Source organism: Schistocerca nitens, chromosome 1 (genome assembly GCF_023898315.1).
Source record: "Schistocerca nitens isolate TAMUIC-IGC-003100 chromosome 1, iqSchNite1.1, whole genome shotgun sequence".
NCBI classification, from domain to species: Eukaryota; Metazoa; Arthropoda; class Insecta; order Orthoptera; family Acrididae; genus Schistocerca; species Schistocerca nitens.
In genome coordinates this window covers 1,299,449,589-1,299,473,200 of record NC_064614.1, presented here as the reverse complement: position 1 = coordinate 1,299,473,200, position 23,612 = coordinate 1,299,449,589, and the positions used below count along the sequence as shown (strand labels likewise).

The 23,612-nt window shown below is 43.5% G+C and overlaps 1 protein-coding gene across 7 annotated transcripts in view; it reads right to left on the bottom strand.

Annotated features, from left to right (window-relative positions):
* Window positions 1–23,612, bottom strand: part of LOC126202245 (phosphofurin acidic cluster sorting protein 2) — a 732,246-nt gene that overhangs the window by 24,606 nt on the left and 684,028 nt on the right. For all 7 annotated transcript variants that reach the window (XM_049936847.1, XM_049936849.1, XM_049936850.1 and 4 more), the window contains one exon: window positions 15,069–15,502. In XM_049936847.1, coding sequence (XP_049792804.1) covers window positions 15,069–15,502 — 434 coding nt within the window. The remainder of the gene's footprint in view (window positions 1–15,068; window positions 15,503–23,612) is intronic.

Below are 23,612 nucleotides of genomic sequence, written 5' to 3'. Positions count from 1 at the left end.
CTTTGAATTGTGATTCGAACAACTATTATTGTGCTAATTGAAGTCCAGAACAATAACAGAGTACCTCCCAAGTCCACAGGAAATATGTACAATAACAGCTTTCAGTGACAAAGAAAAGGCTGTAAACTTTTTGGTTAAATGAAGGAAGGAGAAAATGCTTAAACTTAAGCAGCGTGCAAAGCTGATTTCATTTCAGAAAATCTGAACATGATTGTATAAATGGCAGAAATGAATTGTATAAATGGCAGAAAGGTTTACATGAAGTACAAAATATGCACCAAAATGAAACTTGCGAAAGTGTGAAAGAAAAACCGTTAAAAAGATTTAGAACTGCTTGTGAGAGTCAGTGCACTGTTACCAATGAAAATCTACGAGACTGGGTGCTCTGAACTGTAAGTGACATGAACAATACTGATTTCGAGGCTTCTTTGACATGGTTAAACAGATTCATGAGAATATATGGAAAAGTAAGTTACAAAATTATGAAGTTTAGCTCCAGTCAACATGTACGTGAGATGTCATTAATAGGAAATAGAGAAATTCATCGCTGACCTGAAGCATGAAGCTTCTCGTTATCCCCTAAAAGCTGCATATACAGCCAAGCAGTCAGGTTTTCTTCAAACCACAATTTATCATTTTGAGAATGCTTGTGTAGCCAATGACTACTATGACATGTCTGTATACAACAATACTAAGTGAGGCGTAGTGGCTAGCACACTCATTTCGCATTCGGGAGGATGATAGTTCAAAACTGCATCCAGCCATCCAGGTTTAGGTTTTCCGTGCTTTCCCTAAATCACTCCAGGCAAATGTCAGAATGGTTTCTTTGAAAGGGCACGGCTGATTTCCTTTGTTATCATGACACAATCCGAGCTTGTGCTCCATCTCTAATGACCTCAATGTCTACAGGACATTAAACCCAATCTTCTTTCATATACTACAATGTCAGTGATAAGTATCTGTGGATTACTGTTTCCGCAACTTTATCTCTGTCTTCAGGAAATTCATGGCAAATTATGACAAAAAAAGGACTGATTACTTGCAAAAGTCTCGTAATCTGAAGAAAATGGGAGAGAATAATTTTCAGTGATATACCTGAAACGTAGTCTTACCATTTGCAGAGAATAATTCATTTGTTGGACTTATGGCCTGGTCTTAATGACACCTCTTCTGGTACCGCGGAATTTGAATCCGCACCAGACACCATGGACGTCGAAGACCCATAGAGGTCTCTGCACCATTGCACCGTAAGCTGTAGCGGCGTTTGCCTCCTGGCCCGTTTTTAGTGTGAGGGCGCCACCGTGGAACACGTGGTCCCAGCGGCCAATAACGGCGCCCCTGATAGCATACTTAAGTGCCTGCCTCGTGCTCAGCCAGCAGTCTAACATAGTGTGCGTCTCAGAGACATATCGCCTCAGACAGCATATTGACTTTAGTGTTTCTATTCCAGTGGACGTGGTTGTCTTGTTTGGTTCGTTACTCTGTTATCTGTTCATGTTGTGTCGTAACGTCCTCCATTGGTCATGTCCGTCCTCTCCCGTTGTGTTGTTGTTCACGGGCTGCTCCGCGGGTCCTGCCGTGTTTCCGTCACTACTACCCCACAACCATTCCGGTCGCCATTACAACACCTCTGATTTTAGGAGGATGATGAAAAAACTTTCAGTATAATTCACATTTCACTTACAACTAATAGTATGATTCAGACCCTCTATAAAAAAGTTTTTCATTAGGGTACAGCACTTTTCAGATAATTGTTGAACAGTATAATTGTTGAACAGTATAATTTTCAATAGCTCTTGGTCATTTCAGGTTTATCAGCAGTAAAGTGTTATTGAACTTCAGTTTGCATCACCAACTTTTACGAATTTGATCAAGTATGCCTAGTACACAGCACAATATGCAGACCTACAGCATCAGCATTTTTTACTCCATTCCAGTTCTGTCTGAATAAAACTAGTAATTACTGTGACTTGCCTGAATGCATTAATTTTTCTTTAATCAGGAGTTCCTGGTATAAGGTGAATGTTTGTTTCTGTCACCCAGTAGGCACTCCGCATGAAGTGTTTCATTGTTAGCAAAAAAATTATTCAAAAGTATCATAAGAACTGTGATAGAAGAACTGTTATAAAATACTTAAGGTCAACAAATTAAAGTGCCAACTAATGAAAGTCTTCTGTATTGTAACATCATACACTACCTTGATTTTCTTTCCTCTGCCAGTCACTTGTGTAACAATTTCATCTGCAACAGTTTAGCTATGAATATGAACTGTTAGTTATTCAAAAGAATTAATGAAGTGAGTCATTTTTTGTATGGTTTAAGTGCTTAGAATTCATGTGTGTGCGCTTTGGACTTTGGACTTCGCACTACGTTGCACTTGTCAGGGCTAGATCTGCTTATTCGCAGACTCGAGTGCTAGGCAGGGAGGGGCTGTACAAACTGCTATAATAAGCAGTTCTTTGTATAGCAAAAATGGGTAACTAATAGTTTTTGAAACTACTTGCAGTGCAATTTAGCAACTAAAGTTTTGAACTGCATTTCTTTCAGCATACTCTACATGCGTGAAAAATTTCAGGGTAGGTTTTGACAAGTTTAATTGGACCATTCTCTTGTGAGGTTATTAGATACCCTATCTCTTACTCTTGTTAAGATAAATAAATAAATAATATCCCTACACATTTCTCATCTCATGTGCCCAAACCAAATGTCAGCACATCAGGTACAGTTGCAGTTTGTAAACCAATTAGAATGGAGACACACACTGTGAAGATGCTGTCAATTTAGACATTTCGCAAATTTAAAGGTAATTATTTTTCCCCTAATGGTATAAGTAACGTAATGTGATTTTCCATACAGTTAATCGCTAGAAAATTACTTCATAAGCCAAAATTGGTGGTGTAAAAAAAGATTAAATAAGTAACAGCTTATGTACAAAAAAATACCTCTTTCATCGAATGACAGTAGGCTAACAAGAAAAGTTTCAATTACATTTCCAACTTAAAAACCTTCACATGGCTAGAAGAGAGACAAAGGGATCTGAAAAGACTACACATCACAGAAGATACCTTATAGGACAGGGAAAATTTCAGGTTTCTCAAAAATAAAGCAAAATTTCCTTTCCAGCAAAAAAACCCACACTATGGGAGAGTGACAGGAAATGAACAGAGGCAGGCCATCAGCCAAACTGTGAAGAAGTTATGGGAAGACGAGAAGAAAAAAAAAGTACCATGGTTTGAGGTTCTGTAGGTGGTTTTGAAATTGGCCAAATTCTGTAATTTAAAAAAAAGCAATAACAGTGTTACAAAATGAATAACATAAAAACAGATGATGACTCACTTTTACAGTTTACAACAGATGTCTCAGTTGCTTCATGAGTTGTCAGACACACACGGATGGCAGAAACAAATAGATTACCACGATACGTCCTCACCCTATAGAGAAGACGTTAAGTTGCAGACAGGCACAACAAAAAAGACTGCTACAATTTTAACCTTTCAGCCAAAAGGCCTTCACACAGGACAACTCGCATACACATGACCAGTGTCTCTGCCGCTGTGGCTGCACATTGTTGTTATTCCATCCTGAACTTTCCATTGTTTGAGTTTACCATGATATGCATAACTTGTAACTTTGACATACAAGAACAAGAAGAAGCCTTGTAACAAGTGTGGCAGCCTATAATGGGTAGAGAGGAAGACTTGAACAATACAGAAATAGAAGAGAGAGAATACTTTGTGCTTGTTTGGAAATACAACATATAATAATGCAGATATGAAGGATGGATAACTGTCCATATGTGTGTGTGTTTGTATTTGCAAACTTAACTATATAACAGCAAATCTCTCATTTCAAAAATATAATCATAAAAATCGAATTAAATACACCTGCTGCATTGGATAAAGGGAGGGTGGGGGTGGGGGGTGCAGTAGCCAACAGAAAGATCGCGGGAGGCGCACATTGGCACGGCGCGTCACGGACGGTAGTTGCCGCAAGTAGAGTCCCGTCCACCAGAGGGCACGCGAGAATTCGGACGCAACCTCTGCCGGCATAACAACAACAACAACTCCGGCAGCACGGGCCATGCCCAGTCAGTTAACATTGGGCATGCCTAGGACACAGTCCTGGTCTACGCTAAGTAAAGTGCAACATAAACGTGAACAGTGTTACTACACAATTGGCGACGAGTAGGGTCGTTCTTTCTTTCGCGTGTTGCGTCGTTGTTCCGGTTTCGCAGCTTCTCCACGGCATGGATGATTTGGTGCGGGTTTTGGTTGCGCAGCAGACGGAGCTCATGGCCACCATGAAACAAGTGCTTCCGGCGTTGCTCTCCATGCCGTCTGCTCCAGTGCCGTTCCCTCCTCCCTTTCCCCCGTATGACGAGACGGCGGAGGATTGGGACGCATATGAACATCGCCTTCGGCAGCATTTCCAGGCGTTTCATGTTGCCGATGCAGAGGTATGCCGTGCTCTCTTCTTGTCTTGGATATCTCCCTTGCTGTATCAAGTTTTGCGGCAGCTAGCGCCGTTGCAGGAACCCTCGTCCTTGTCTTTTGACGCATTGTGTTCATTGCTGTCTTCATATTATCGTCGCCGCACGCATGTTGTGCGGCTACGGTCGAGTTCTATCAATGCAAGAAGCGGCCCCATCAGTCTTACCGGGCGTGGGCCGCTACCCTGCACGGTCTTAGTCGCAAGTGTCATTTTGTCACGGACCAGTCGCGAGAGTCGTCTGCCCACGTTATGGTGCGATACGTCATTGTTCGTTCGGCCCCTGACAGGGAGGTCCGGCAACGGGCCCTGCAGTTAGAAGACCCTTCCCTCAAGGAAGTCCTGTCCATTGCTCAATCGTATGAAGTCTCTCACGCATCAGGTCAACAGCTGGAAGCGTGGTGCGACTTCGCGGAGGTTCAGGGCGGCGCGGCCACGTCCACTGTGTCCGGGGTGGACGACGTGCGAGCGGTACAATCCGGCCGTTACGGCCGCTCCCGCACGGCGCGTAAACAGAATTCCGGCCGCCGGCCCCTGTTGCCGTCCTGTGCGTCGTGCTATATACATCACGATCGGTCAGAGTGCCCCCAGCGTTGGGCCGTTTGTCGCAAATGTAATAAAAAAGGTCACATTGCCAAAGTTTGCCGCTCAGCCTCAAAAGAATCGAAGGCAGCAGGTACAGAGGACATGGACGTTGACATTCAGGAAGTTTCATCGGGCCAGGCTCCCGACGCATCGGCACGCAAACTCTTTATCGAGGTGTCGGTTCAGTCGCGCCGGTTACAACTGCAAGTAGATACGGGCGCGGCAGTTTCGTTGTTGAATGCACAAACTTATTCCGACCTTGGATTGCCCCCGTTGGCGCCAGTTTACCGGCATCTACGTGGTTATGGTAAACAGTTCATTCCCCTACTGGGTCAATTCACTACCGACGTGACTTACAAATCAGTCACTCGGTCTATTACTTTTATTGTTGTCAGTGATGCGAGCTCCGCTAACCTTTTTGGCCTGGATGCCTTTCAAGCTTTCGGTTTTTCTATCGCTGACACCATACAGTTGGTCTCCGAAGACGTTCCCTATCAATCATTGGAATCTTTGATCTCAGACTTTCCAGATATTTTTGAGGAGGGCCTGGGGCGTGTTTCAGATTTTGAAGCTCACTTAACGTTGAAGGCGTCGGATCGCCCGCATTTTCTACGCGCGAGGCAGATCCCCTTGGCACTCTGCCCTCAGGTAAAGGAAGAGCTAGACCGGCTGACAGCCCTAGGGGTCGTTCTTCCCATTTCTTCCAGTGAGTGGGCTTCGCCCCTCGTTATTGTAAGGAAGCCCTCGGGAAAATTACGTCTTTGTGGTGATTTCAAGGCCACCATTAATTCCCAATTGGTGGTGCACACCTATACTTTGCCTTGTGCTGATGAATTGTTCTCTGCCGTGGCGGGAGGCCAATATTTTTCGAAAATCGATCTGTCGGAGGCATATCATCAGATACCACTTGATGAGGACTCCAAACGGCTGGCGGTCGTCAACACCCCGTTTGGCCTTTACCAATACCAGCGGTTGGCCTTTGGAATATCCAGTGCCCCGGCGATATTCCAGCGTTATCTTGAGCATGTCACATCGACAATCCCTCATTGTATTAATTACCTGGATGACATAATTGTCACAGGCCGCAGCACGAAGGAACACTTGCACAACCTTCGCACCCTCTTTCTCAAATTCAGGTCTGTGGGCTTGCGTTGCAACCTGCATAAGTCAACCTTCTTCCAACCGTCCATTGAGTATGTGGGCTACACCATATCTCGGCACAGCATCCAGCCACTAGGAAGTTTGGTCCAAGGTATCGTCAACCTTCCTCGGCCCACTTCGCTGAAAGAGTTACAAGCTTTTTTAGGCAAGATAGCCTATTACCACCGGTTCATTCCCAGGGCTTCCACTATAGCCCACCCCCTGCACAAGGGTGTTCCTTTTGATTGGTCGCCTGCATGCGAGCGAGGGTTCACCTCGTTGAAGGGCCTCCTCACGTCAGCCCCTTGTTTGGCTACTTTTGATCCCCATAAGCCGTTGGTCCTGGCTACAGATGCTTCGCAGTATGGGGTGGGGGTGGTCCTGGCCCATCGCAACGCAGATGGTTCCGAGCACCCACTGGCGTTTGCGTCTAAAACGCTTAGTCCTGCGCAGGCCCATTACTCCCAGGTGGAAAAAGAGGCTTTGGCCATTGTCTACGCTGTTACCAAGTTTCACCCTTTCTTGTATGGCACGAAGTTTCAGTTAATCACTGACCGTAAGCCGTTAATATTGTTATTTGGCCCCGCCTCTCAGATTCCGGATAGGGCGGCCCACAGACTACAGCGCTGGGCCTTGTTCCTCTCTAAGTACCATTATGACATTCATTTTCGCCCTACCGGACAGCATGCCAACGCCGACGCTCTTTCCCGTCTTCCAGTGGGCCCGGATCCTACGTTCGATCGAGAGGAGATTATGTGCTTTCATTTGGATGTGGCATCCCGCCAAGCGGTTGATGGCTTCCCGATCACTAGTTCTCGAGTCGCCAGGGAAACGGCGGCTGACCCAGTTCTCCGGCAAGTAGTTCGCCTCATTCAGCAGGGGTGGTCATCCCGCACTCTGGGCCGGGCCTCGGACCCTCTTCGTAATTATTTTCTTCTACGAGACCGCCTCTCGGTCTTGGAAGGAGTTCTCCTTCTGGCTACCGATGATACAGCTCCTCGCGTGGTTGTTCCTGCAAGTTGACGAAGGGAGCTCCTCACATTATTACATGCGGGGCACTGGGGTGTTTCCCGTACTAAAACCTTGGCTCGCAGACATGTGTACTGGCCCGGTATTGACAGAGAAATTGAGCACTTGGTGGCCGCCTGTTCCCAGTGTGCGAGCCAACAAGCATCTCCCAGGGCAGCGTTCTCTTCATGGCCGCCAGCAACCCAAGCATGGGAACATGTTCACATCGATTTTGCGGGCCCGTTTCTCAATGGCTTTTGGCTCACTGTCATTGATGCTTATTCCCGATTCCCATATGTGGTTCGCTGCTCCTCAACCACTTCAGAAGTTGCAATCCAGGCACTAGCAAAAATCTTTTCTGTGGAAGGTCTGCCAATCACCCTGGTCTCGGACAATGGACCGCAGTTTATTTCGCAGACCTTCCAGGATTTTTGTAGGCGCTTCGGTATTCGGCACGTTTGCTCTCCCCCCTTCCACCCACAATCGAATGGGGAAGCAGAGTGCATGGTGCGCACATTTAAGACGCAGATGAAAAAGTAGGTGCACAAATTTCCTGCGGAGGAAGCATTGACGTTTTTCTTGACGGCAACCTAGGACTCTGCTGCACCTCCTCCGGCCTGGTCCTCGCCAGTCTTCACAAAACGGAGTACCTGGCTTTCCACTGGGTATGTCGGTCTGGGCCCGTGGGTTTGGTCGCAATCCACGTTGGATACCGGCGGTGGTCCTGCACCGAAATGGCCGCCGGCTCTATACCTTGCAGGCGGGGGCCTGGGTGGTACGCTGTCACCAAAATCAGCTACGTCCACGTTCGGTCACCCACCCTCCAGTAGCTCCAGCACCGGCATTGCCATCGTTCGAGATGCCCCAGCGAGAGCCGGCGCTCCCTAGCAGGCCCGGTTTCTCAGGAGGTCGGTTCACCTGTGGTCGTCCCTTCCCCTTCGTCCCCGCCACTGGGTCTTGCCCCTCCCGAGGTGCAACAGGAACTGGAGTTCAACAGCTTGTCGACCGTTCTGTCCCGGGCTCTGGTTGTGGGACGACGGGGGCCTCTTCGCGTGGGTCACTTCCAGCCGTATTCAAAGGTTCCGGCTCGAGGGTTGGCAGATCCCCTCGACTCCGGCCATCCAATGGATGTGGAGGTCATCGCTCCTGCCCGACGCTCCACCTTCTGACGCAGTAGATCACAGTGGCTTCAGCCCCCGAAGGAGGAGGAGTGCAGTAGCCACCAGAAAGATCGCGGGAGGCGCACATTGGCACGGCGCGTCACGGACGGTAGTTGCCACAAGTAGAGTCCCGTCCACCAGAGGGCACGCGAGAATTCGGACACGACCTCTGCCGGCATAACAACAACAACAACAACTCCGGCAGCACGGGCCGTGCCCAGTCAGTTAACATCGGGCATGCCTAGGACACAGTCCTGGTCTACGATAAGTGAAGTGCGACGTAAACGTGAACAGTGTTACTACAGGGGGCGCGGGGGTTGGGGGGGGGGGGGGTTAGGTGTGAGAGAGAGAGAACTCCTGTCATCATGACAGTTGGAATTTTGTGTCTTCTAACATTACTCAAGATATTGTCAGACCTTATGTGGCCATCAGCATGACAGTTGAATGCAGGATGGACAAGGTACACACTATCATCACAGCCACACTGTGAATGCCTCTATCTCGAAAGTCGTGAAAGGCCCTGGAGTGTTTACTTGCCACACTCTTGAGTGCACCCTTCAAGATATGAAAAAATTACCTCTCTTTTAGTCAGCTGCCATGGGCAGTAAGGTTTTGAGAGAGGATGCTGTTTAAAATCACAGACTGTTGTAACAAAGAGACTGGCAAAAATCAAGCAAAGCATTTGGTAATTCAGTAATGGACTCCTTCACCATATGAGCTGCCACACCATCCCAAACCGCCTCCTTGCCACGGGATACAAAAGTACCACCAGACATGTTTACCTGTGCTCACCACATATCACAGAGCACAGATATAAGCACGGAAAAAGACTTCATTGAGCGATCAACTGCATATGCATTAGTACAGGGTGAGTCAAAAGGGACCTTACAACTTTATAATCGTATAGAAATTTATTGAGATAATTTACAGAATTGGTTGATATGTCATTTTGTAATAACCACCTCAAGTTTCACACAAAAGTGTCATTTTGGTTCAATGCGACTGTTTGTAATGTGGCAAACATCCCACTGGTAATCAATTTCACCCCATGCTCATTGTGGAAAATCAGGTGTAAGTCATGCAATGGCAGCATAGATCCAGTTTTTAAGGTCATCTAAATTGTCTGGTAGTGTAAAACCCTATGAACCATGGACCTTGCCGTCGGTGGGGAGGCTTGCGTGCCTCAGCGATACAGATAGCCGTACCGTAGGCGCAACCACAATGGAGGGGTATCTGTTGAGAGGCCAGACAAATGTGTGGTTCCTGAAAAGGGGCAGCGGCCTTTCCAGTAGTTGCAGGGGCAACAGTCTGGATGACTGACTGATCTGGCCTTGTAACGCTAACCAAAACAGCCTTGCTGTTGTGGTACTGCAAACAGCTGAAAGCAAGGAGAAACAACAGCCGTAATTTTTCCCAAGGGCATGCAGCTTTACTGTATGGTTTAATGACGATGGCATCCTCTTGGGTAAAATATTCCGGAGGTAAAATAGTCCCCCATTCGGATCTCCGGGCGGGGACTACTCAAGAGGACGTCGTTATCAGGAGAAAGAAAACTGGCGTTCTATGGATCGGAGTGTGCAATGTCAGATCCCTTAATCGGGCAGGTAGGTTAGAAAATTTAAAAATGGAAATGGATAGGTTAAAGTTAGATATAGTGGGAATTAGTGAAGTTCGGTGGCAGGAGGAACAAGACTTTTGGTCAGGTGAATACAGAGTTATAAATACAAAATCAAATAGGGGTAATGCAGGAGTAGGTTTAATAATGAATAAACAAAATAGGAGTGCAGGTAAGCTACTACAAACAGCATAGTGAATGCATTATTGTGGCCAAGATAGACACGAAGCCCACACCTACTACAGTAGTACAAGTTTATATGCCAACTAGCTCAGCAGATGATGAAGAAATTGATGAAATGTATGACGAGATAAAAGAAATTATTCAGGTAGTGAAGGGAGATGAAAATTTAATAGTCATGGGTGACTGGAATTCAACAGTATGAAAAGGAAGAGAAGGAAACATAGTAGGTGAATATGGATTAGGGCTAAGAAATGAAAGAGGAAGCCGCCTGGTAGACTTTTGCACAGAGCATAACTTAATCATAGCTAACACTTGGTTCAGGAATCATAAAAGAAGGTTATATACATGGAAGAAGCCTGGAGATACTGACAGGTTTCAGACAGATTATATAATGGTAAGACAGAGATTTAGGAACCAGGTTTTAAATTGTAAGACATTCCAGGGGCAGATGTGGACTCTGACCACAATTTATTGGTTGTGAACTGTAGATTAAAACTGAACAAACTGCAAAAAGGTGGGAATTTACGGAGATTGGACCTGGCTTAACTGAAAGAACCAGAGGTTGTACAGAGTTTCAGGGAGAGCATAAGGGAACAATTGACAGGAATGGGGGAAAGAAATACAGTAGAAGAAGAATGGGTAGCTTTGAGGGATGAAATAGTGAAGGCAGCAGAGGATCAAGTAGGTAAAAAGACGAGGGCTAGTAGAAATCCTTGGGCAACAGAAGAGATTATGAATTTAATTGATGAAAGGAGAAAATATAAAAATGCAGTAAATGAAGCAGGCAAAAAGGAATACAAACGTCTCAAAAATGAGATTGACAGGAAGTGCAAAATGGCTAAGCAGGGATGGCTAGAGGACAAATGTAAGGATGTGGAGGCATATCTCACTAGGGGTAAGATAGGTACTGCCTGTAGGAAAATTAAAGAGACTTTTGGAGAAAAGAGAACCACATGTATGAATATCAAGGGCTCACATGGAAACCCAGTTGTAAGCAAAGAAGGGAAAGCAGAAAGGTGGAAGGAGTATATAGAGGGTTTATAAAAGGGCTATGTACTTGAGGACAATGTTATGGAAATGGAAGAGTAAGTAGATGAAGATGAAATGGGAGATATGATACTGCGTGAAGAGTTTGACAGAGTACTGAAAGACCTAAATCGATACAAGGCCCTGAGAGTAGACAACATTTTATTAGAACTACCGGCAGCCTTAGGAGAGAGAGCCCTGACAAAACTTTACCATCTGGTGAGCAAGATGTATGAGATAGGCGAAATACCCTCAGACTTCAAGTAGAATGTAATAATTCCAATCCCAAAGAAAGCAGGTGTTGACAGATGTGAAAATTACCAAACTATCAGGTTAATAAGTCGCGGCTGCAAAATGCTAATGCGAATTCCTTAGAGACGAATGGAAAAACTGTTAGAAGCCAACCTCGGAGAAGATCAGTTTGGATTCCGTAGAAAAATTGGAACACGTGAGGCAATACTGACCCTACAACTTATCTTAGAAGAAGGATTAAGGAAAGGCAAACCTACGTTTCTAGCATTTGTAGACTTACAGAAAGCTTTTGAAAATGTTGACTGGAATACTGTCTTCCAAATTCTGAAGGTGGCAGGGGTAAAATACAGGGAACGAAAGGCTATTTACAATTTGTACAGAAACCAGATGGCAGTTATAAGGGTCAAGGGGCATGAAAGGGAAGCAGTGGCTGGGAAGGGAGTATGCAAGGGTTGTAGCCTATCTCGAATGTTGTTCAATCTGTATATTGAGCAAGCAGTAAAGGAAACAAAAGAAAAGTTCAGAGTAGGCATTAAAATCCATGGAGAAGAAATAAAAACATTAAGGTTCGCCGATGAAATTGTAATTGTGTCAGACGCAGCAAAGGACTTGGAAGAGCAGTTGAGCGGAATGGACAGTGTCTTGAAAGGAGTGTATAAGATGAACATCAACAAAAGCAAAACAAGGATAATGGAATGTAGTCGAATTAAGTCAGGTGATGCTGAGGGAATTAGATTAGGAAATGAGACGCTTAAAGTAGTAAATGAGTTTTGCTATTTGGAGAGCAAAATAACTGATGGATGTCGAAGTAGAGAGGATATAAAATGTAGACTGGCAATGGCAAGGAAAGCGTTTCTGAAGAAGAGAAATTTGTTAACATCGAGTACAGATTTAAGCGTCAGGAAATTGTTTCTGAAAGTATTTGTATGGAGTGTAGCCATGTATGGAAGTGAAACATGGACGATAACTAGTTTAGACAAGAAGAAGAGAATAGAAGCTTTCCAAATGTGGTGCTACAGAATAATGCTGAAGATTAGATGGGTAGATCACATAACTAATGAGGAGGTATTGAATAGAATTGGGGAGAATAGGAGTTTGTTGGGTTGGGTTGTTTGGGGAAGGAGACCAGACAGCGAAGTCATCGGTCTCATTGGATTAGGGAAGGACGGGGAAGGAAGTCGGCTGTGCCCTTTCAAAGGAAGCATCCCGGCATTTGCCTGGAGTGATTTAGGGAAATCATGGAAAATCTAAGTCAGGATGGCCGGACACGGGATTGAACCATCGTCCTCCCGAATGCGAGTCCAGTGTCTAACCAATGCGCCACCTCACTCGGTGAGGAGTTTGTGGCACAACTTGACTAGAAGAAGGGATCGGTTGGTAGGACATGTTCTGAGGCATCAAGGGATCACCAATTTAGTACTGGAGGGCAGTGTGGAGGGTAAAAATCATAGAGGGAGACGAAGAGATGAATACACTAAGCAGATTCAGAAGGATGTAGGCTGCAGTAGATACTGGGAGACGAAGAAGCTTGCACAGGATAGAGTAGCATGGAGAGCTGCATCAAACCAGTATCAGGACTGAATACCACAACAACAACAACAGTGTAAAACATACACACGGGCTTTAATGAAACCCTAGAGAAAGAAATCCAGTGGTGTCACATATGGGGAGTGAGGCGGCCATGCGATTGGCCCTTCATGGCCAATCCTCCAAACCAGGACGCGATTATGGAGGAAATCTCAAACTTTCATAAGGAAGTGAGGGAGTGCACAGTCTTGCTGGTAGTAAACCATTCCATCTCAGTCATCTTCATCAATCTGCTGAATTAAAAAGTTTTCAAGTGTATCCAGGTACACAATACCAGTGACAGTTTTCTTCATGAAGAAGAAAGGGCCATAACCTTTCAGTTCACAAAACACATTAACTTTGGGGCTGTCATACACATGTTACAGGGTTGCATGTGGATTTTCACTGTCCCATGTTCTGCAGCTGCAGATATTCACCATGTCACTGATATGAAATGTTGACTCAATGCTGAAGACAATTGTGTTCATGAATGTCTCGTCGTCCTCTATCTGATGCAAGATTTCCACACAGAATTCCTCATGAGTATCATCTGCATCACTAATGTGCTGTGCCATTGTGAACCTGTATGATTTCAAGCATAAACATCTACACAGTACTTGTCTAACAGTCTTTTGTGGAATGCTGGTTTTGCAAGATGCAAATCGTATTAATTTTTGTGGACTGTGAACAAAGCTCTCCCTAACATGTTTGACATAATCATAAACATGCAGGTGACCTGGTGATTTGTCATGTTGCAATGAACAACCTGTCTCAACAAAGTTCCTATGGCAAAAGTAAATTGTAGGCCTGGGTGGATGTTGTTTAGCATATTCGGTATGAAATTTACACTGAACACTTATTGCAGAGTTTGTTTCATGAAACCAAAAGACATAGTGAGCATTTCCCACACCAGTGAAAGTAGCCATTTTTAACCATGCACTATGCAGGCACTCCTCGTGACAGGACGGGGTATTGATGCACTATGTAAGTCAAACTTGAGGTTGTTTGCTACAAAATGACACATCTACTGATGCTGTAAGTTATCTCAATAAATTTCTGTATCAGTCCAAAGTTGTAAAGTCCTTTTTGACTCACCCTGTATTTGTTCATGGCAGAGCACAAATAATGTTTTGCAGGGATGGTGGAGGTATTATCAAGTTCGGTATGTTTACAAGGAATACAGTGGGGCCCCTGTTACATCTGCCATGGTCACACAGTGCTGAAGGATACAGGAACCTACTGCCCAATCATGTGCATCAGTTTGTTCACCTACTCCACCCCACAGCCAACCTGTGCCTTCAACAGGGCTATGTGGCATCCCACCCCTTCAGAAGTGTACCTGACTAATTGAAAAACTCTCCAAAGATGTAGGTATCTGTGTGGTTCCTCAGGCCATCCTGCCTCAATCCTACTCAGGACATCTGGGACGCTACTGAGAGAGACATGTGTGCACCTTGTATCCAGAGCAATATTTGTGAGTCATGGGGAGCACATGAGCAGTCACAGGTCATGATAATTACTCAGTGTTCATTGTGTCTCGTGGAGCTAATGTCATAATGAGTTGTCAGTATTGACAGGATGAAAAATAGTTCTACCTGCTGTGCCAGTAATTCAATTGTTTGTTAGTACATATAGTTTCTAAAGACACTATTGCATCGCAAAAAAAATTCTACCAATGGCAAAAAGAGGTGGGAGCATAATTACTTTGTCTTGTGAGGTTTTCTGTGTATGGACAACTTCATGATTCATGATCCTCATTCAACAGGTATTTTATATTACCTGGTTTTATATCTTCCTACAAATTACTTTGGGTCTCTACTGTGAGACCTTATTCACAGCTGGAAATTATAGTTTTTTTTATTCTCTTAAGAGAAAATTGATTTGCAAAATTATTAATCATCATGATTATGGAAGAGAGAAAACTACAAGATTATTGCAAAATATCAGAGCTGCTGTCTATAATTACCAAATTGTAAATAACAGTGCACTTCTCTTGTTATAAGACACATGATGGGTATTTCTCATAAAGTACCACTAGGACTCACTTTTTTGTTTCTTCTCTTTGGTGGAATAGCTCATAATGAAGTACTGGTTTGGATGTTCGCCAGCTGATGGAAGTCGCTGAACTTGAAGATTACGAAACGTCATCTTCAGTGTTGATTTTGTTGAGTCACCCTTTCCTTTACCTTGGGGCTGTGTAAAATCTGCAGCTTTCCCACTTAAGACAGCACCCAGCCAGAAATCTAACTGCAGTTCCATTGGTTCCTGAAGTGTCTGCTGAAGTTGTTGCTGAGGCAGTTGTTGTAATACTGATGATTGCTGCTGCTGCTGTTGTTGCTGCTGCTGTTGCAACTGTTGTTGTTGTTGCTGCTGCTGCTGTTGTTGCTGCTGCTGCTGTTGCTGCACTAGAAATTGTTGCTGTGTTTGTTGCTGGGTTTGTGGCTGCTGTTGCTGTGTCTGCAGCAACAGCTGCTGATCCCTAAAAAAGACAATAAACAAATCATAAACAACAGTGTACTGTAGTTCTTAATATGGAGTTAAGATTACACAGATCAGAATCAATGACAGTATTTGTTCTACTGGGTTTGTGGCTGTAATATAGTAGCTAATCAATATAAATCATGTATGACAATTAAATACAGAAACTGCAACAATGTATAACTGGTCACCTGATTGACATATTACAACATATTACAACATTGTCAACATGCACTGCAATTGAGCAGCAATCTGTAATGCGTTGTTTTTCTCATGAATATGGCAAACCAATCAAAATTCATCACAGACTGACAGTGTAGTACAGTGATTCACTCACATGGTACAGGAAGTTTAAAAGTGGTGTAACTTCTGTGGAGGATGCCCCAAGAGCAGGACAGGCTCAACGCATAGTGGCAGATGAGGACATTGCACTAGTGGAGAAGCTTCTACATCTACATCTACATCCATACTCCACAAGCCACCTGACGGTGTGCGGCGGAGGGTACCCTGAGTACCTCTATCGGTTCTCCCTTCTATTCCAGTCTTGCATTGTTCGTGGAAAGAAGGATTGTCAGTATGCTTCTGTGTGGGCTCTAATCTCTCTGATTTTATCCTCATGGTCTCTTCGCGAGATATACGTAGGAGGGAGCAATATACTGCTTGACTCTTCGGTGAAGGTATGTTCTCGAAACTTTAACAAAAGCCCATACCGAGCTACTGAGCGTCTCTCCTGCAGAGTCTTCCACTGGAGTTTATCTGTCATCTCCGTAACGCTTTCGCGATTACTAAATGATCCTGTAACGAAGCGCGCTGCTCTCCGTTGGATCTTCTCTCTCTCTTCTATCAACTCTATCTGGTACGGATCCCACACTGCTGAGCAGTATTCAAGCAGTGGGCGAACAAGCGTACTGTAACCTACTTCCTTTGTTTTCAGATTGCATTTCCTTAGGACTCTTCCAATGACTCTCAGTCTGGCATCTGCTTTACCGACGATCAACTTTATATGATCATTCCATTTTAAATCACTCCTAATGCGTACTCCCAGATAATTTATGCAATTAACTGCTTCCAGTTGCTAACCTGCTATTTTGTAGCTAAATGATAAGGGAACTATCTTTATATGTATTCGCAGCACATTACACTTGTCTACATTGAGATTCAATTGCCATTCCCTGCACCATGCATCAATTCGCTGCAGATCCTCCTGCATTTCAGTACAATTTTCCATTGTTACAACCTCTCGATACACCACAGCATCATCTGCAAAAAGCCTCAGTGAACTTCCGATGTCACCCACAAGGTCATTTATGTATATTGTGAATAGCAACGGTCCTATGACACTCCCCTGTGGCATACCTGAAACAACTCTTACTTCGGAAGACTTCTCTCCATTGAGAATGACATGCTGCGTTCTGTTATCTAGGAACTCTTCAATCCAATCACACAATTGGTCTGATAGTCCATATGCTCTTACTTTGTTCATTAAACGACTGTGGGGAACTGTATCGAACGCCTTGCGGAAGTCAAGAAACACGGCAGCTACCTATGAACCCGTGTCTATGGCCCTCTGAGTCTTGTGAACGAATAGCGCGAGCTGGGTTTCACACGACCGTCTTTTTCTAAACCCATGCTGATTCCTACAGAGTAGATTTCTAGTCTCCAGAAAACTCATTATACTCGAACATAATACGTGTTCCAAAATTCTACAACTGATCGATGTTAGAGATATAGGTCTATAGTTCTGCACATCTGTTTGACGTCCCTTCTTGAAAACGGGGATGACCCGTGCCCTTTTCCAATCCTTTGGAACGCTACGCTCTTCTAGAGACCTACGGTACACCGCTGCAAGAAGGGGGGCAAGTTCCTTCGCGTACTCTGTGTAAAATCGAACAGGTCCAACGGCCTTTCCTCTTTTGAGCGATTTTAATTGTTTCTCTATCCCTCTGTCGTCTATTTCGATATGTACCATTTTGTCATCTGTGCAACAATCTACAGAAGGAACTACAGTGCAGTCTTCCTCTGTGAAACAGCTTTGGAAAAAGACATTTAGTATTTCGGCCTTTAGTCTGTCATCCTCTGTTTCAGTACCATTTTGGTCACAGAGTGTCTGGACATTTTGTTTTGATCCACCTACTGCTTTGACATAAGACCAAAATTTCTTAGGATTTTCTGCCAAGTCAGTACATAGAACTTTACTTTCGAATTCATTGAACGCCTCTCGCATAGCCCTCCTCACACTACATTTTGCTTCGCGTAATTTTTGTTTGTCTGCAAGGCTTTGGCTATGTTTATGTTTGCTGTGAAGTTCCCTTTGCTTCCGCAGCAGTTTCCTAACTCGGTTGCTGTACCACGGTGGCTCTTTTCCATTTCTTACAATCTTGCTTGGACCATACTCATCTAACGCATATTGTACGATGGTTCTGAACTTTGTCCACTGATCCTCAACACTATCTGTACTTGAGACAAAACTTTTGTGTGGAGCCATCAGGTACTCTGTAATCCGCTTTTTGTCACAAGGAGAAGGAGAACAGACATGTAACTCTGAATGAAATAGATAAAAGTTTGAAGATCAGTGTTGGTATAAAGCAGAATATTGTTCACAATATACAGCACTTCAATAAGAGCTCTGCAGGATGGGTGCCATGTCAATTGACAGCTGAATTGAAAGACCGTCAAGTTGATGTGCCTGTGATGAACTTTTGCATTGTTTCCACATCAAAGGTGATTCATTTCAGGGAAAAATTGTTACAGGTGATATTAGGGTCCAGTGACACCAACCAGACAAGAAAAGGTCAAGCAAGGAATGGTGCCATAGTTCATCGCTGAAACCAAAAAAATTCTACACTCACCCGTCTGCTGAAACATCTTATTCTCTTCTTTGATGCAATTGGTATAATTTTGGAGCTTTACATGGATGGGGGAGTGCTGGTAACCAGCACTTCTTATTCAGACATGCTTAAAAGTCAACTTCGCCCTACAGTCAGGAGTAAACAAAGGACTTGTGACTTCAGGAGTATTTCTACAGCATGACAACACCTGAGCACGTACAATCGATAAGACTGTCGAGACTATTCAGGAAATTAAATCCAAATGTCTGGAACATCCTCCTTATTCACCAGACCTTGCTCCTAGTGACTTTCATCTGTTCAGTGCACTCAAAGAAGCAATGGGAGGGAGGCATTTCAGAAGCGACAAAGAGGTGAAAACCACGGTGCATGACTGGTTATGCATGCAACCAAAAGAATTCTTTCATCGTGGTGTGTATGCACTTCTAAATCTGTGGAATACATGCATTTAGTGTCAGGGAGACTATGTCAAAAAATGACTTCTAAGTTTTTTGTTGATTGTTACAATTAGAAATATTAGAGCACTTTTAAGGTTTTCGTTTGAATCACCTCGTATAAGGATTTCACAGGAAAGCTGTTGAAAGATCAGTGAAAAAGGTATTCCAAGTACAGGAAATTGTGAACCAACATAACAGCAGTTTTATGGTCATTCATTATTATAATCCAGAACCAACATAAAAATGATTGTGTGTGTGGGATTTAGGAAATTATACATAGAGGTTGTCAGTCCCTCACAAAAATAATCACAGTCAAATGACGTTCAAAGGTGTAAGGTTTAATGGGCATAATATACAAACTCAGTTAAAGACAGGCACAACAAAAAGACTGCTCTGAGTTTGAGCTTTCAGCCATAAGCCTTCTTCTGAAGTAGAAAACACATTCACACAAGCACATACTAAGGCCTCAGCAGCTGGAGACAGTATTCATGTGTGTGTGAGTTGTGCTTGTGAAAGTGTGTGCATGTTTTCTACTTCAGATAAAAGTCTTGTGTCTGAAAATTCAAATGTATAGCAGTCTTTTTGTTGTGCCTGTTTGCAAATCAACATCTCCTCTGTATGATGAGTAGCAATCTATCCTTTCCGGGATTGTCAAAATTCTATCCTGGATTTTCCACTGTTTGATTTTAAACTACGCTCACTTTCTCCCATTTTCCACATTCACCTGAATAATGACAAACTGAAACTCAAACTGAAAATGTATAAGCATAATCTATCGTCTAAAACATACTAAAAATCTGGGCAGAACAACAAGTAGGCTAAAATAAGAACTCAAAAAGTCTGACATGCTGATAATTTACAAAAAAAAATCATTTATGAGCCAATCACCCTGACAACACCATTGAAATAACATGGGAAGTAGATCAGAATAAAATAGGTGAGCAAATAATTGGACAAGCCAGTTTCCATGCTCTTGCCTGAACAGTAAAATACAATCTACTGAAATGCATATGCCACAAGTATAGCACACTCCAAGTTCCTCATGTTGTAGTGGAAAGGATGTGCTCTTGTACTTTATACTATTTGTAGTTGAGCGAGAAGGAGTTACTGTCAACAAGGGTGGAAGAAAACACTCGGTGTTCAAGTAGCTGACCTTACTAGCAACTGCTTACTGTTCAGTACTCCTAGCCACACTTCTTCTCATAGACACATTAACATCTAGGAGATAACAAGCATGAGGATGACATACTGAACCACAGCATATGTGCCACATTCATCCTGGCTGCCATGTTGGCCAGTTGTTTTCCAGAAATCCCATATGCTCTGGTATTCAGCAGAATTAAATCTTCTTAATCAACCCTTCCATGTTGAGAACAGAGTCAAATAAATGAAACACATTAATCAGATTGGGTGCACTGTGTAGACTGAAGGGCATTAATGATGTAGTTGCAGGTGACTTTTACATCTTAAATGCATCTTGTCTGCTCCAGTGTCTTTGAGATAATCTGTAACTGCAGTTCAAAATACTGTACATCCATTTAGTAAATAAATCCACAGGTCACAGCCAGAAAACATTACACAGAACTTAAAAGAGTCCCCCCCCCCCTTAATTCTATCTGTGAATACTGCACACAGTTTTTATGCTCACCTGAAAAGTTCATGAACCATAAAATCAGAAACACGTGGAGGATTGTAGTTTTCCTTATATTACAGTAAATCTAAAATAATTTGGGACTTGTTCAGTAATCAGTGAGATCCTTGACTGCAACCCTGACTTAATGCTGGCTTATGCTTCATACCATAAGCCACTTGGTAATGACTTGCACATATCCAAATGACTGGCTTGGAATGCTGGTGGTTCTTTGAACAGCAAACCACCTGCTACTAGATGGAAGTGGCTCCATTATCTGTGCAGAAACGTGAATGGCATTTGTAATCTTGACACACACACACACACACACACACACACACACACACACACAGATACTGGGATCACACAAATCTTTATGGAACTGGTGCAAATGTGATCTGCCTGCTGTCCAAGATCTGTGGTTAAGGCGTGATAGCCATGAGAGCTTTGAATCATGAGAGCCAGGAACTACACAAAATCTTTGAAACTTAGGACTGGTGTCATTTATTTGCAAAACAGGCAAATTAAAAAAATAATTAAAATAAACTCTCTGTCACACACACACACACATATGCATAAAATTTAACACTAGTATGTACAATCCATTCTGCCAACCTCTTTTTAATTTTGAGTTGAGACTGACATGTTGCTGCTGCAGAGTTAGAGAAGGATAAAAAACTACATCATCAACAAATAAAGAGCAGTCCACTATTGATGCACATTAACGCAATACTTTGACAACTCCTGAGGTACACTTGCTTCTTCTGTAGTCTGAAGGGAGGGGATCACTACAACTGCCTCCCCCCCCCCCCCCCACCAGTTATGAATCTGTCTTGTTTGCTACATTGTATTTAAAAATTGTAGAATGATTTCTACAGGTTTACTATTAAGGTGTTGGAATATATTGCAGTTGATTTAACAATGATCGAGTACAGTATCACATGCCTCAAACAGAGCTGTATCCAGATTCCCTAAGGAGAAGCAGCAACAATAGGATTCAGTATGGATAGGTATGGAGTCCAGCCTATAGCTCTCTATTGTTGAACAGTAATGATCAGGTGCAGAGACTGACTTGACAGTGGTGGCAGTCTTACTGAAATGCTGGGGTGACCTATTGTGAAATTTCCAGTAGTTTGTTTTGGAGACATCCCTCTTTCAGAATGGTTAGTATTTGTGGCCAACAGCATTTCCTGGAAAGCCTTCTTGTGCTTCCCCGTACTTATGTTGAGCTAGTGAAACATTTATTTAGTCAAGGAATACTTCTCATGACTTCTTCTTACTGACTTTAATCATTTGTTGGCTCTTGGCAAGCCAGACACCATGTTTCAAGTAGTTCTGAACTACCTTTACAGAGGTTGGCTTGCACATCCATCTATGACACAAAATTTCAGCTTGTGTTTATTCTTCTAACTGAGACTCAGGTGCTCACCAAATGCAGCTATGATCCTACTAATCACATTATATGAAGAAACGTGCTTATTCATCCTCCAGGCTTGCCAGGAACAACTGCTACAGTTGCTACACAGAAACTGTTGGACGATGACATTCACGACACAGTTTGAATGGCACCATGCCTACTGGCCACAGATTAACAAAGATGTTGAAAACATAATTCCGGCATGCAAGCTGTGTGGTGAATGTCGGACCACAAAACAATAAGTATTCACACATTGGTCCACAACAATCCCTGTGCCAAAGAATAAATTTCAGTTTAATGGAACTGTACTTTTCCACAATGTAGCAGATGGTTGTGGATGTACTAGCCACACATAGTAATATTGCATTTCACAGCTGTCAAAACCAGTCACGGTGCACGGATAAATATTGGCAACGTAAGAGATTATGACAACCAAAGGCATCAACTACGGTCCTCAACTAATATACTAGCTGCTCCACGTCTCCTGGAACAGGAACATGATCTTATAGACCTGTTGCTTGATATCTGCACTGTTCTATCTACAGATAAACAATGAGACCACATGCTTGGTGCAGACATTAAAAAGGCAAATGCACATATAACAGCTGACTATGATAGAAAAACCTACAGAACAGCATTGGTCAATGATTGTGGCCATGTAGAATTCTTCCTCAGTCTCAAAACCCCAGTAAACCCTAATACCCACCACAGCAATTCATAAACATGCCATGTGTGGCCTACGTCCAGCAAGGAATGTCTGTCTATACCTTAAGGGATTATCTAGGTTAGACATTGGGTGCCATGGTTTCCCAGGAGGAAAAGAAACTTTGTAAACTCACCAAAGCAGCAGCCAATCTTTAATAATTTCAGAAGCAGGCTTGTTTCATTCCCCCCTGACTTCCATCTAGCAATGTTACCAGAGTGTCACTCCTCACAGCGCCAACTTCAGTAGCACTTGACTTGTGATGCATACCGACTTGTGATGCTCACCTGCAGCCACTATCAGACGCTGACCAGAATCCCACAAGAAGGCCACAGGCATTATTATTGGACAGCTACCACATGATTCAACACTAACTGTTGCTGCTGCTACCACCTCCACCTCTACTAATGTCAACATAAGTATCATGTGTCCAGTTGAGGATGACTTAACTAAATCCAACAACTTGCTGTTGCCTCATTCAAAACTAGTACACGCCCCCATGGTGCAGTAACCACAATCTTAAATGACTTTGGGCCTTCATTTTGAATACAGAAGGGAGAGCTTTGATATCCCAGGTGGGCATCAGGAATTCAAACTGCCCACCAAAAACTAATGACAGCACATCACAAGCCGACGCTGCCGTGCTCACATCGACAGTGCCAGTCCAGGCACTATGCCATTTTGTTAGTGGAGCTGCTTTCCATCAAAGGCAGTTAAGAGTCTGCAACCATGGACAAGCTCTCCTCATTTACCTTTAGTGGAATGACACATTCCCTCTTCTTAATGCAATCCCTTTTACATCAGACACATGATGAACCTGGTGATTCTCTCTGAGCATTTATCAGTTGTGTTATTCTGTGCTCTGTTTGGACGTCAATGCTATGGACTCTAATGGCAATTCCAAAATTTATGTTTCATATTATCTGACAAGTATTTAACCAAATTTAGAAATGAAAGAGGTGTTACACATGGAGATTCCATACCGGTAAAACTATTCTCATTGTCAGTAGTTCTAGATACAGGTTTCAGATTTGTTAACTGTGAAAACAAAGAAGGGATACATCTGAACGAAACATAT